We start from the raw sequence: 15,383 nt of genomic DNA on the forward strand, positions 1-15,383 counted from the left end.
ATGTCATCCAAATAGATGAGAGCAGCTTCAAAATGTAAGTTTCCTTAGCTAAGGTGACCAGATTTTCCCAGGGTCAAAGTGGGACAGAGAGGTGGGGCTTATCACAACGTATGATTTTACCTCTGTCGTTATATAAAGAACAGGGCCATTTAAAAAAAGATAGGGACGAACGCCCTGTGGTTTTTTTCTTAGCTGGAGCACTGGATGGGCTATTGATATACGCTTGTAGCACCGTATAGGCCTACTCTCTAATTCTGGTTATGATTGTACACTGAGGTATATTTAAATGGCAAATATATATCCTAAAAAAGATCAGTCCTACCTTCTATAAAAAGTGGATGTTTTTCATTTTGATGCGGTGCTTTAAGAGTCAGCAGGCGATGGACCTGCAGTGGTTGTTGTACTCTCAGCTACTGTTGCCAAGGCCTCATACTTCATTGAAGAACGGATGTTTCTTAGAAGAGTAGGGTGCTGCAAAACGTCTTCAAAAACTTATCACAGGACTTGTCAACAAAATTAAACTTTAATATAATAATGGCTTTCAATGTTTCTATTTTCAGTTGCGTCTTCTTGTTTGTCCACATAACATTGATGGCCGAAAATACGCTTTCACATACTGTGTTAATTCCCAGAAGGCATAAAACAAGCTCCATGAGTTTTTGAACTTGGTTGAATGGCATGTCATGTTCCTTATAATGGAGGAAAGTTTCTATCCAATGCGTGTCTGTGTTTGTTTTCTTTGAGTCCCACTCCTTTTCTGATGTTACAAACCGTCTGACATTAGTTATCTCGTCTCACTATCATTGAGTGCAATGTTTTGAAATTTTGATCATAGTAACTGAAGGCTTCTCTCAATGCTGCCCCATGAAGGCACCACTTTCAACGCAGGCCATCCAAACAAATAAATGTCTTCAAACTGATTTGATCTTTGCTCAAGATATTCCACATAATGGTCATAAAAATTGCATATTATCTTCACAACGTTATTTTTGTAAACCAGCCCAGCCTGTTCGAGCTGAGTTATTCGCAACAGTACCTCATTCACAATGAACCTGTTTTCACTTCTATTCTCACATTTTTGGACCAAATTGTCAAAAGCCAATGATACCTCAAGTGCTGTCACAGTTTGTTGCTCTATCCTCCAAATTGTGCTATATGAGATATTGTTGCAATGTTGTGAACAAAGAATAGCCACAATTTGGTGGAAGGATCTTCAAAAAAGGTACAAATTATTGTAGGGCAATTTTCTTGTGATAAAAAGTATGATTTCAATCCAGCAAATAGTTTTAATAGTCTTCCCATATCCCAAAATCCGCTGCTACTCTATACCGGCAAATTCAGAGAAGTCCTTGAGTGGCTCCACGCGAAGAGTATAGACATAGAAATAATAATAGATTTTCATATGATTGCTTCCACATCAATTGGTAGGCAATCACTTGCAGTTTGTATGGCATTATGAATGATATGAGCAGTACAGCCAATTCCAACCAATTTTTTCCCAAAATGCTCTTGCAATTTTGCAAATACATTATTTTGTCCTCTCCTTTTGAGGCCCCCAAAACTGGTATTAGCAATGTCAGCACAAAATACTATGGTCTTATCATTCAAATTATGTTTCTGCAACACATCAATTATGAAATCACAAATTGTATCTGCTGTTTCACCAGGAAGAGATCGAACTTCTAAGATTTTGATTTCAATGCCCGAAAGCGGAACAAAATATCTGACCAATAGTGGGAATAGTTTGATATGTTTGTGGTTAGATGCATTAGTACACACTGTCAAATAGTTGGCATTGTCTAACTTTTCCATTAGCTGATCCATCAAAAAAAGGGCAAAATGCATTAGTCACAATCGCTTCACATTTTGTCCTTGCACATGTGAATTGAAAATCAAAGAGTTTTTGTATCAGTCTGGACATACAGTCTGTGGACTGAAAGCTATGACAAACTGTGTGGTACGTTAATGTACCTTCCGCTGTGGCTCATTTTGCTTCCGCCTCTCCAAATTGAGACCTTGAGAAAAACATGATTTTGTTTGAAGAGGCTTTTGCACCCACTGCATCTTTATGACAAGCTGTAGAAAGATGTTTGGCAATGTCTCCCTTGCCACTGTATGCAACCGATATTTGTGATTCACACATTACACAATGGACATTAATGTCACTGTCTGTCCTAGCCTTTTAAATGAACAGAAATTTGGCTTGCAACTCTGCGCTAAATTTGTATTCCCGTTGCATGTTCACACCGTGGCACAGTGTATAGTCTCTTGAATAAGGCACTCACTTAATCTATAATGGCAAAAAAAATTCTGTTTAAGGGTATGTTTACACATGGCGGAAATGCTGTGGCAAAACAATGGCTGCCAATTTCAATAGTTTTTTTAATGCGGAAATGCTGCAGAATTTGCTGCAGAAGTTTTCGCTCGGGACATTCCGCAGCGTTTCCGCCATGTGTAGACATACCCTAAATCAGCTTGAGGTATGCGGTCATGTGCAGAGTGGCCTCAGTTGTAATCATGTCTCCTATATCTCCCCAAGTAGTAATAGTGACCCCACAGTTGCCTCAGTAGTAATCATGTCCCCTATGTTGGCCCAAGTAGTAATAGTGTAATAGTGACCCCCATAGTGGTCTCAGTAGTAATAGTGTCCACTATATTGGATTCTGTAGAATTACTATTACTACTGGGGCCAATATAATGGACACTATTACTAATAGTATCCCCCCTATCAGCCTCAGTAGTAATAGTGACCACCACAGCAGCCCCAGTAGTAATAGCATTCCCATGAGACTTCCTCCCCCGCTGCTCCTCTGCTTGGTGCTGCTGGGGAAGGAAGTTGTGTGCCTGGACTCCTCCTCCCTTCTCCTCACCTCCTGCGAAACCAAGGAGGAGAGGTCAGGGAAGGGGGAACCCGGGTGCACACACTGTCATCAGTTTGTGCACCAGTAGCATTGCCACTGAGCAATTACCAGCTGGGGAGCTGTGGCACACTGGCTGCTAATCACTTTCATGGTGATCAGGCTTCCTGAAAGCGGGACAAAAGTGGGACCGATGTCCCAAATGCTGAACAAAAGGCTATCCCACTTAGGGACCCTGGGGACAGCGGGACACGGGGTCTCAAAGTGGGATTATCATGCTTAAATCGGGACATCTGGTCACTTTACCTAAGCACTTTTCCATCAGGCGCTGAAAGGTTCCGGGTGTGTTGGTTAATCTGAACGGCATGCGATTGAACTCGAAAAGCCTCATAGGTAGGATGAACGCTGTCTTGGGTTTGTTCTTTTCTCTGACAGGGACTTTCCTATATCTGCTGACAAAATCATTACAGCATAAACTCAAACCTGGGCTCCCTCCTTACACGGGGACCCTTCAGGAAAATGCTGTACCACTGGTTCCACGACCAAATCAACATAATGCTGAACTGGTAGTGTAACTGAAATAAGGACGAGAGGGGTCTAGCTACCGTAGACTATACGACCCCACACTAAAATCCCGGAAATAGGACCGTCATGTCATTCCATCGTGAAGGCCTCTTCATGGTGCTGCCCATGTGGTCTCCTGACCAATCTTCAGCTATTATTTAATCGAAAACAAAAGCAGGACCCGTAGCTGAAGACGATAGACCTCCATTCCAGCCTCTATTGCTGTCTTGCTCTGTACCATGATAGCCTTTGTAAATAGTGGCATGAGGTCAATGGAACACCTATGACTGGATGTCTAGCTCATGGCCCAGTATCATGCAAGCATCTTCTGATGGTTTATGTAGACACTGTTCAACACGCTACGCTTGGGATTTGACTTCCAATTTCACTCACAGTACAGAATGGATCACTAAGCACCATTCTTCTATTCTCACGATCTGTCATTCGCCTCTGTGCACCTCTTGCTGCCAGTCCAGTTTGTCATTGTTCCCAAAACCACAGAGGCATGCAACATTGACCAGCCCTGACATCTCGGCCTACACACGTAGCAATCTGCTGGAGTGATAAACCAAGGTTTTTAGTTCAAGGATTCTGTCCCTCTCAGTTTACAAGAAGAGGCAATAACTGGCACATCGATAAATAGGAAGTATCGCACAATCATACTACAAGACTTTATCTAATTTTTCAGGTTTTATGTGGCTGAAAAAAATTGCTTTTGATCTAGCTTTGATACCCTTGAAGCCCCTCCCACATGCCACAGATTGGAGCTAGGTACTTGGAAATGTGATTATTTGCATATCTTAGTGACACCTTCAACTTCCTTTGATTTGCATAATCTTATGACTTTTCCGTTTTGATTTTGAAATTTTAATGTTGAGGAATATATATATATATATATATATATATGTGTGTGTGTGTGTGTATGTGTGATATATTGCCATTAAGGGAGCAAAAATGTGTGTTTTGTCGCAGTGTGCAAGAATTAAACTGAAAGACATACAGCACATCCTCCTACTCCCTGGCAAATACCTTCATTATTTTAAAATCTAGTCCCCTTGAGTCCTCTTCTTCCAATCGGTTCCCACAGACGTTTTCCCCTGGAGGTTAATTGTGTGTAGGAGGAACTAGCACCAGTCTTCTTCACTGTCTCCAAATCTCTGTGCACACCCCTGATACTTTCTACTGGAAAAAAGCAAAAATCTGTTATAATCCTTAGAAAGAAACAGTTTTTTTTTATTACAAATCAATGAGCCATTTCTTATCATTGTAATACACCTTTAACTCTGCTGCCTCACTTGTCATATCAGGGGGACCATACTACTGGCATGATCTTTTTCTATTTCATTTATGAAAAGCAGAGGAATATAGTTTAGGCTACTTCATGTAAAGCTAGCAATCTAATAAGTAAAGCATATACATGGCAGGAACTGATACTATTGGTTTGGTTACAACGGGCACAACAGTTCCAGCAGTCCCTGCAGGAAAACCGCCTGGCTGCCCGCTGTTTCCCCAGCAAACTAGCTGTTTAGCAGAGATTGATAGAGGATCTATGATGAGTCAACCCCTTTAATCCAGAACATAGTGCTACAGAATTCATGTAACCAATAAATCACAGTAGTGGATTAGCAGAGAATTACTAAGGGGTCTAGCGGTTTCCAAATTTGAGCACATCAGTGCAAAGCATCAGGTCATTGCCAGAAAATGTCAGAAATATCTGTGAAGTACATCTATGGTTACCAAAAAACTCTTCCTATTCAGGTGTGCATAAAAAGTGGATTGGGCACAGCCAGAAGTTATGGGAGAATTTATTAAAACCAGCATTTCAAATGTCTGTCTTAGGGCTTATTCAGACGGGCGTAAATCGGTCGAGTTTTCATGCCTGGCTGATATACGCTGCCCCTCTCTGCAAGGGGAGGAGGCGGGACAGGTCGGAGCTAGTGCAATGAGCTCCCGCCCCCTCTCCGCACCTCACCACTGTTTTCAATGGGAGGGGTGGGACGAGGCCGGAGCTAAGTTCCACCCCTTTCATTGCATTGGATAGAAATATCGTCCATGTGCCGGTACTCGAAATTGAGAGGCTGTGGATCTTAATCCACAGATGTTTTTCCACGGCAGATCGATCGAATGTTATATCATCATTGATATATCATCCACTTGCCTTGCACTGTAATAGGCTGTGTATTTTCTGCATACAAATCAATGTATGGTGTGTATGCCACGTGTCAACATAACTACAGGTTTCACTAAAGAGAGAAAGAAAATGTATGCAGTTTTATCATTTCACATGTATTATCAATTTATGCAAAAAATATAATGATGGTAGACTTAAAGTTTGTGGAAGACCTATGAAAACATATGTTACTTTGAACTTCTATAGACTGGAAAATCTTATTTGAGTTTTACTATTGTAACTTTTGATACTTAACTGCATGTAATTTAAAACCTAATCTCCCATAATCATCTTTGTATGCGGACCAAGAAGTTGGAACATGACAGCCCACCCCAGTGACATACCAGCTGCTATTTATTAAAGGGGTATTCCAACAATAGACATGCATCACTTGTACTAGTGATTACACATAGTTGAAATACCCCTTTAATTGTGAGTGTGTGCAGCACTGCAAGACACAGTGCTGGGATTCTCTTAAATCTAGATAGAAACTATGATGTATTGCATAATAAATGTGCATATCTGTTGTATCATCTAAAGGAAGGTCTTAATTAATTCCTGTGAAAGTACAGGATGTTGGAGAACACTGTCTGCAGAACAGTATGGCACTTTATAAGAATCCAGACAAATCTGGGGTAGAGCACATTTTAATTTCTATAATACAGATATAAAGCTTCGTTATAAATTGCATAGTATAACAAGTACATAGAAAGATAATATGTACACTAAGAAGAGATATATCATGCCTGTCAATGATACATAGCACAGTTTATGCTTCTACTTTCCAGAACTCTTATACAATTATTTTGTGTTTTGGCACTTTTTCTATATAGTTTTGGACTTATACAAACTGTATCTTTATATACTATGCACATGCTGCACAACTATATAGATTAGTCAACTGAATTCACTTAAAGGGGGTTAACCTTTCAGCAAATATAGGTTATTTATTCTATAAGGAAAAGTTATGGGCCTGTGAAATGTACTTTCATAAGCCCATACTTTAACCATTCCTTGCGGAGTTCAAGATCTCTGTTTCCAGTTATTCAATGCAATGCATTGTTGATATTCAGAGAATAATAATCTGTCCTGGTCACGTGATGAACACACAAGTGCGAGGCTGATTAATGTTACAGAATAGTAATTACAGCCATGTCTTATAATAAGCCGCGCGCATTTGTGATCTTCATGTGATTTGGACACATTTTCATAAACAACAACTAAACAATGCAAGTCACTATTAAATGATAACAAGCAGAGATCTTAAAAACTGTAAGGCGTTGATACAGAAAGTATATTGGCGAAATATGTAAACTTTCATTATGCAATGCCTAAACGTTACATACAGTTAAGTTGTGAAACTCTGAATCATTTAGTAATTAGAGATGAGCGAGTATACTCGCTAAGGCACATTACTCGAGCGAGTAGTGCCTTAGCCGAGTATCTCCCCGCTCGTCTCTAAAGATTCGGGGGCCGGCGGGGAGTGGTGGGGAGGAGCAGGGAGAAACAGAGGGGGGATCTCTCTCTCCCTCCCCCCCGCTCCCCGCCCCAACTCACCTGTCACCAGCGCCAGCACCCGAATCTTTAGAGACGAGCGGGGAGATACTCGGCTAAGGCACTACTCGCTCGAGTAATGTGCCTTAGTGAGTATACTCGCTCATCTCTATTGGTAATGCATTCAGTGTTCCATTCTGTGATATTGACCTACCCTAATAATAAGCCCTACCCAGCTTTCAGGGAAGGCTTAAAATATAAGCCCTTCCCCGAAAATAAGCCCTAGCTAACCTACATGAAAAAAAAAAAACATCAATACTCATCTGGTCCATGGCGTCCCAATGCCTTGTGATGGTCTCTGGCGGCACTGTGGCAAGCTGCAGTGTCCTCCACACTGACATATCAGTTTATTTCTGGTGACGGGGGTTTGAATACCCTGCCTCCAGCAAAGCGAGCACTGTGATTGGATCGAGCGCTCAATCATCCACAGCCATTTAGTGAATGACATCACTGATTGGCTGTGAATGGCTCATAGAGCGCCGGCTGTGATTGGCTAGATCCAATCACAGCGCTCGCTTTGCTGGAGGCGGGGTACTGAAAGCCCCATCACCAGAAAGAAACTGAAATGTCAGTACAGGGGACACTGCAACTTGGCACAGCACCGCCGGAGACAATCGCGAGGCATCGGAATGCCACGGACCAGGTGATTATAAGCACCCCCCTTCCCACCCCTGAAAATAAGACACTGTGCCCCCTTAGGCCTTAGTCAGACGGGCGTTTTTTGCTGCGATTTGCGCATGCGTCCGGCGATTTTATAAAACCATTGCTTTGCAATGGTATCGGACACATGAGCGCTTTTTATGCGCTCGTCCGATAAATTATAGAACAGAAATCGCAGATCGCACCTATCTGCGATCTGCGATTCCTGTTCTCTTCTCTATATGCGCTCAATGGGGTCGGCGGCAGCAGCGCCGACCCCATTGAGAACATATAGAAGACAAATCCTTCTTCTCTGCCACAGCTATAACATCAGCGCTGAGCCAATCAGGGGGCAGGTCTGACTCACACCCCCTTCACACCCACTGCAGGCTGGCCGCTCTGAACTCCGACTGCCGGGAGCAGGTGAGTATGTATATATTTCTTATTTTAACACTTTTCTGGATAAATTGCAGGGAAGGGCTTATATATTTAAGCCCTTCCCGACAATTCATCCCACACTCGCCCGCAGCGCATTGCTTTCAATGGAGCGGGCTGTATTGCCGGCTCCATTGAATGCAATGCGCTGGACAGCTCCGGCCCGTTTCTAATGAAACGCGGCTAGGAGCAGATTTTCGGGCGCCGGTCACGTGATTTGCGGATGCGCATCCGTCATGCGATCCGCAAATCGCACAAAAAAACGCCCGTCTGACTAAGGCCTCATGGTCAAAAATTAATATAAGACAGTGTCTTATTTACAGGGGAAACACATATATGTATCTGTAGCATTAACATATTGGACACTATTTATCAGTTTACTTGAAAATCAAGATTATCTTTTTCCTTTTTACATTTTACATTCCATTTTACATTATCAGACAGTGAAAATGTGGACATTTCACATCTATTTATTCTGGAAGGTGTATCAGAACCATGAGTTTTATTTGCAGGCCAATGATCATTAAGCAAGTTTATCCATTCCTCTTACAGGACAGGAGAACACAGAAGAACCTGGCCTCCAGAGACATAAAGACGTCAGCCTGCATGTGACATTTGTGTCCTATGAGAATTCTGGTCTCCTTTTCCTTGCATCTGGAGAATTCCAGTATCTGCTAATAGAGCTGGTCAATGGGACAATCAGGGTGAGTCTGTGTATTGTGTATAGACGTGTTCAATCTCATTCACCACTATTCATTTCCAAATATGGCAAGCGTTAAATTGTCTGTCTGCGCTTGATATGTAGTATTACATAGCTGTTATTGCGATGCATCATGTGTAGCTACTAGAGATGAGCGAACGTACTCGGTAAGGCCGATTTCGCAATCGAGCAGAGAGGAGTGGGGGGGAGAGGGAGAGAGAGAGCTCCCCCCTGTTCCGCGCTGCTACCCCCCGCTCCACCACACCACGCCCTGCCCCCCGGCGACCCCCGAATCTTTTCACCCGAGTAGTGAAGTACTTGAAAATCGCGGTGCTCGATTGCAAAATCGGCCTTACCGAGTACGTTCGCTCATCTCTAGTAGCTACACTATTAACGTGGAGTGCCCTTCTATACACTTACTATTACAAAGGCACAGTACGCAAATAGCGCAGCTGCTCTGTCAATACAATTACTACATCTGTAATTCCATCGCTCTGTAAAGAATCGCTTTTTTACTACTTCAGTCATCTTCTGAGCTAATTTAAATAAGGCCAATCAACTCCCTTAACATGTCTGTTGTTGTAGCTAATGTGAAATTAAAAGTAGGTGTATTTAGCCCAAGTTTTGTTTCCAACTAGCATATATAAACACGTTTCAGGGCTGTAGCGCCACTTCCTTAGTATTGTGCCGGGAATACATTATGCATAAATGAATGGTACAACAGCAAATCACAGAGGCGAGAAAAAATGTACAAAGACAACTCACAGAAAAAGAAGCCAAATACAAGATATATACTTCAGGGAAGGCTCAATCGCCATATACCCTGGTAGCATGCAGTAAACCAGATTACAATATGCTCCATGACCACCTTGCCCCATGCCAGCAGTGCTCTGAGCGATGCCAGCGATACTTGCTTCTGTGTAACAGCACAGGAGCGAGCTTCACTGAGACATGCTGCCGGGCATCGTTTGCCAACAGTTTCGCCCATGTAAATGGGCCCAAAATAAAAATAACATGGGGAAATAGAAAATATATATATATAAAATATATATATATATACTAAGAAAAATTTTATTGATAATGTTATTGAAATCAATTTTCATAAAAGTAAATCAACTTTTTTTTTTTACATGCACTGATTAGTTAATAAATGGGTACTACAGTTGCTGGGTTCTCAATGGTGAAACAAGCAGAAATTCTGCTCAATAACTATATGACAGAAAAGCTGAGATATCACTAGAAAATAAATGAATGAATGAGATGAGCCTCATGCTTATTTCAATGCTCCATATAGGGACTGGCCCCTGGTACTCATCATCCGGCACTGCGATGTGTACTTCAAGAGGAGAGGAACAGAGCAATGAGCTACCCATCTCTTGCCATGGTATTTAAATGCAAAAATGTCAGGAGAGTAAGTGCAGTGCATGTTCTGCGCTCTCTGCGGAGAACAGAATGGCTCACAGGGAAGAGACGACGCGGGCACAGTGGTCATATATTTTTAAGCCCTGCTCACAGTGCTGTAGAGAGTGCTCCATTTTGTATTGCTGATTCTGTTAGGCAAGGATATAATTACTGTCACGTCCGTGCAGCACAAAAGCACCACGCTCAGCACGGACGCATTTACTGCAGTTGTTAACACTATGCACTATAGAACAGTGCACGCCATACCAGGAATATGTAAGCCGGTATGTAAAGCCCATGCGGCATAAGAGTACCACACTCAGCACATTATAGTATAACATACACACTGATGGAAATAGTAGAACACCACGCTATGCTGATCAGTAGCACCACTCCAGGGAGAAAGAAGCCTGGCCCTATCCTAGCAGTGAGGTGAAGGATCCCTGCCTAAAAGTGGAGACATCGCCTCGATAAAGGTGGCCCCACTGTCTTCTTCCTGGGCTCTGATTGTCCCTATAGGAACCAACACAGCAAAGAAATACAAAAATGAAAACAGAAATACAACAGAATAGGAAACTGCAGCACTTATCTGGATAAGAGGCAATACACCCAGCACAGAGGAACACCACTCTCCAACTACTCCTCTATGGAACTGAATAAGTAGTGGGGAGCAAAGGGAGGGGTAAGAATATAAAGCTCTCCACACCTGATGATTGGCAGAGCAACTAGAGAACCACACAGCTACCTTCTCCCAAGAATGACTAATCATCAGCATGCATCCATGCCGCATAGAGAGACAGCAACCCGCAGTCTCTGCACATGGTGCATTAACCCTTGTCCTGCATAACAAGGCAAACAGGTCTTGGCTGGCGTCGAGGCCACCATGCCACTATGCTGTAGCGACCAACAAACCGCGACAATAACTGGTGTTACGTGACTTATAGTAAAGGGGGGATCTAAGGGGAATGTATAGTATTAAAATAAATGTCTTAGGGGGATATTTCCCAGTTATAAAGCTAGAGGCATGAGGGTGATCATAAATAAAAGATTGATTAGAGGTTAAAAGGTGGAGCAGGAATAAAAAATAAAATAAATGGATGCTTATCATATAACCTTGAGTCATATTTAAAAGACACTCCATCACTCCTAAAATTGAAGGATATACCATGGTCACCTAGTTACACTTGGGCTTCATTGGATATCACTGCCCTTTATTCTATCATTTCACATGATTTAGGAATAAACTCTATCTCATCAGTTACAGATCTTAATTTTACAATGCCATGTGAACAAGAAATTTATTTTAGACGGGATCCATTTAATCTTAACAAATAACTATTTTGCTTCTAGTTCAAAACTTTTTAAACAGATAAAGGGGTACTATGAGGGGAACGAAATTTGCACTGAGTTTCACAAAATTATACATTGTTTGAATCTGAACGAAAAAATATCATGTCCAATCCTAAATGGGGGGACAATATTATATTATACAAATGTTATATAGGTGGTTTGGTTTTCGTATGGGAGGGCCCTAAGGAAGATTTCAATGATTTTACTGTATATTTAAATCAAAATGATTTTAACTTATTCTTTGGGGGAAAGTGTTCCACTGATAGTATCAAGTTTTTAGATTTCATATTAGACCAAGGAAATAACAGGATCATCATTTTTTTAAGTTCACCGACACAAAACAGTTTTTTGAGCTACAAAAGCGCTCACTACAAATGGAAAATGAATATATTGTTTGGATAATTTAAAAGACTCCATGGAAACTGTACAAAGAATGAAGAGTTTGCCGCCCAAAGCGATATTGTTAGAGAAAGGCTTAGACAGAAGGAATACCCTCATAGCTTAATTTCATCAACGTTTGCCAAGGCAAAAAGAGGACCATACTTTGCCTAAAAGAAAAAGAGAAAAACTAGGAGGACCCCCCAATATGTAATCTCAGTCTCATCACGACTTGCAATTCTTCACACCCCATTTTCCGCAAAATCCTTTAAAAGCATTGGCCCATCCTATTACAAGATCCCTACTTAGCAAAAACAATTCCGCCAGAACCGTATATCATTTTTCGAAAGGCAACATCCCTAAAAAATTGCCTGGCACAAAGTTAACTGAGAGCAATCAAGACAAACTACTAACACCATTATCAGTTATTCCCAAACCTTATTGGCTGCTTTAGGTGCAACAAGAAAAATTGTAAATCTTGCATGACTATTTCAAACAGAATCCCTGAATTTAGTGACTATACCGCAGACGAAAAATGTAAAATAAAGTTGTTTATCACTTGTTTCTCAGATTTTGCTATATGTATGTTACAATGCTCATGCCACCTTCAATACGTAGGTCGGGCTACACAAAATCTAAGATGTAGGATCAATAAACATAGATCCAACACTACTAATGGCTTTCTAAAACACAGTGTTTCGAGACACGCAGCACTTAAACATAACTGTAATTTTGATGCTTTTTCAATAGTAGCAATAGAACAAATTCCAGCTGAGATTCCAGACAGATTCGGTACGCTCAGGAAAAGAAAAATGTACTGGTTTTACAAACGTAACACTCTTGCTCCAATGGGGCCGAATGAAGCATGTAAAAATATCTCATTAGAGAGGTAAGCATCTTACCCACATCTCTCTAGTATGAAATCCAACTTTATTATAATACCTTCCCATTATCATTATATTTTATTATTTTTAACATTTTTTTTATCAACATGCTATTTATTATATATTAACCATTAGAGATGAGCGGACGTACTCGTCCGAGCTTGATACTCGTTCGAGTATTAGCGTGTTCGAGATGCTCGTTACTCGAGACGAGTACCACGCGATGTTCGAGTTACTTTCACTTTCATCTCTGAGACGTTAGCGCGCTTTTCTGGCCAATAGAAAGACACGGAAGGCATTACAACTCCCCCCTGCGACGTTCAAGCCCTATACCACCCCCCTGCAGTGAGTGGCTGGCGAGATCAGGTGTCACCCGAGTATAAAAATCGGCCCCTCCGGCGGCTCGCCACAGATGCATTCTGACATAGAGGAGGGAAAGTGCTGTTGGTGCCAGAGCTGCTATAGGGAGAGTGTTAGGAGTATTTTAGGCTTCAAGAACCCCAACGGTCCTTCTTAGGGCCACATCTAACCGTGTGCAGTAGTGTGGAGGCTGCTTTTTGCAGTGTTGCACATTTTTTTTTTTTGTATATCGGCCGTGCAGAGCATTGCGCCCTGCAGTAATTATACATACTCCAGGGCCAGTAGTGGTGGTGAGGCAGGGACAGAAGACATATTTATTGAATATAGGCAGTGGGCCTTTCCAAAAACATTTGGGGAAAAAAATCTATTTGGGCTGCCTGTGACTGTCCTCAGTGTACTGGGTCTGTGCTGGGTGTAGTTGTCCTCCTAATTCATATGCAGCCAGCTAAGTGTTACAGCAGGCTTGCGCAAAAGTATTTCCTGGCTCTGTGTTGGCTGTTACATCGCCGCTGTATTCCTGTCCACAGTGCAACAGTCTGCAGTTATTTAACATACTCCAGGGCCAGTAGCGGTGAGGCAGGGACAGAAGACATATATTTATTGAATATAGGCAGTGGGCCTTTCCAAAATCATTTGGGAAAAAAAATCTATTTGGGCTGCCTGTGACTGTCCTCAGTGTTCTGGGTCTGTGCTGGGTGTAGTAGTCCTCCTAATTCATACGCAGCCAGCTAGGTGTTACAGCAGGCTTGCGCAAAATTATTTCCTGGTTCTGTGTTGGCTGTTACATCACCGCTGTATTCCTGTCCACAGTGCAACAGTCTGCAGTTATTTTACATACTCCAGGGCCAGTAGCGGTGAGGCAGGGACAGAAGACATATATTTATTGAATATAGGCAGTGGGCCTTTCCAAAAACATTTGGGAAAAAAAATCTATTTGGGCTGCCTGTGACTGTCCTCAGTGTACTGGGTCTGTGCTGGGTGTAGTTGTCCTCCTAATTCATACGCAGCCAGCTAAGTGTTACAGCAGGCTTGCGCAAAATTGTTTCCTGGCTCTGCTGTGCGTTCGGTAAGCGAAGTGAGCCTCCAACCACAGGCCAATAAGCGGCACATTTAATTACAGCGTTCTGTTTCTGCACTACTGGTAATACACCATGCTGAGGGGTAGGGGTAGGCCTATAGGACGTGGACGCGGGCGAGGACGCGGAGGCCCAAGTCAGGGTGTGGGCACAGGCCGAGCCAGTGCGGTGGCCAGGGGTAGAGGCAGGGCCAGACCGAATAATCCACCAACTGTTTCCCAAAGCGCCCCCTCGCGCCATGCCACCCTGCAGAGGTCAAGGTGCTCTACGGTGTGGCAGGTTTTCACAGAGACACCTGACGACCGACGAACAGTGGTATGCAACCTTTGTCGCGCCAAGATCAGCTGGGGAGCCACCACCACCAGCATGCGCAGGCATATGATGGCCAAGCACCCCACAAGGTGGGACGAAGGCCGTTCACCGCCTCCGGTTTGCACCACTGCCTCTCCCCCTGTGCCCCAACCTGCCACTGAGATCCAACCCCCCTCTGAGGACACAGGCACTACCATCTCCTGGCCTGCACCCACACCCTCACCTCCGCTGTCCTCGGCCCCATCCAGCAATGTCTCTCAGCGCAGCGTCCAGACGTCGCTAGCGCCACTGTTTGAGCGCAAGCACAAGTACGCCGCCACGCACCCGCACGCTCAAGCGTTAAACGTGCACATTGCCAAATTGATCAGCCTGGAGATGCTGCCGTATAGGCTTGTGGAAACGGAGGCTTTCAAAAGCATGATGACGGCGGCGGCCCCGCGCTACTCGGTTCCCAGTTGCCACTACTTTTCCCGATGTGCCGTCCCAGCCCTGCACGACCACGTCTCCCGCAACATTGTACGCGCCCTCACCAACACGGTTACTGCCAAGGTCCACTTAAAAACAGACACGTGGACAAGCACAGGCGGGCAGGGCCACTATATCTCCCTGACGGCACATTGAGTAAAATTTAGTGGAGGCTGGGACAGAGTCAGAGCCTGGGACCGCTCACGTCCTACCCACCCCCAGAATTGCGGGCCCCAG

The 15,383-nt window shown here is 43.2% G+C and overlaps 1 protein-coding gene and 1 long non-coding RNA gene across 2 annotated transcripts in view; one reads left to right on the forward strand and one right to left on the reverse strand.

Moving 5' to 3' along the window:
* Positions 1-15,383, forward strand: part of CSPG4 (chondroitin sulfate proteoglycan 4) — a 123,984-nt gene that overhangs the window by 52,991 nt on the left and 55,610 nt on the right. Inside the window, exon 2 of the mRNA XM_066592385.1 lies at positions 8,773-8,924. Coding sequence (XP_066448482.1) covers positions 8,773-8,924 — 152 coding nt within the window. The remainder of the gene's footprint in view (positions 1-8,772; positions 8,925-15,383) is intronic.
* Positions 1-15,383, reverse strand: part of LOC136612196 (uncharacterized) — a 110,598-nt gene that overhangs the window by 47,149 nt on the left and 48,066 nt on the right. Inside the window, exon 3 of the long non-coding RNA XR_010790365.1 lies at positions 4,452-4,601. This is a non-coding gene — a long non-coding RNA (uncharacterized lncRNA). The remainder of the gene's footprint in view (positions 1-4,451; positions 4,602-15,383) is intronic.

The sequence above is a fragment of the Eleutherodactylus coqui genome, chromosome 2 (assembly GCF_035609145.1).
Source record: "Eleutherodactylus coqui strain aEleCoq1 chromosome 2, aEleCoq1.hap1, whole genome shotgun sequence".
NCBI lineage: Eukaryota > Metazoa > Chordata > Amphibia > Anura > Eleutherodactylidae > Eleutherodactylus > Eleutherodactylus coqui.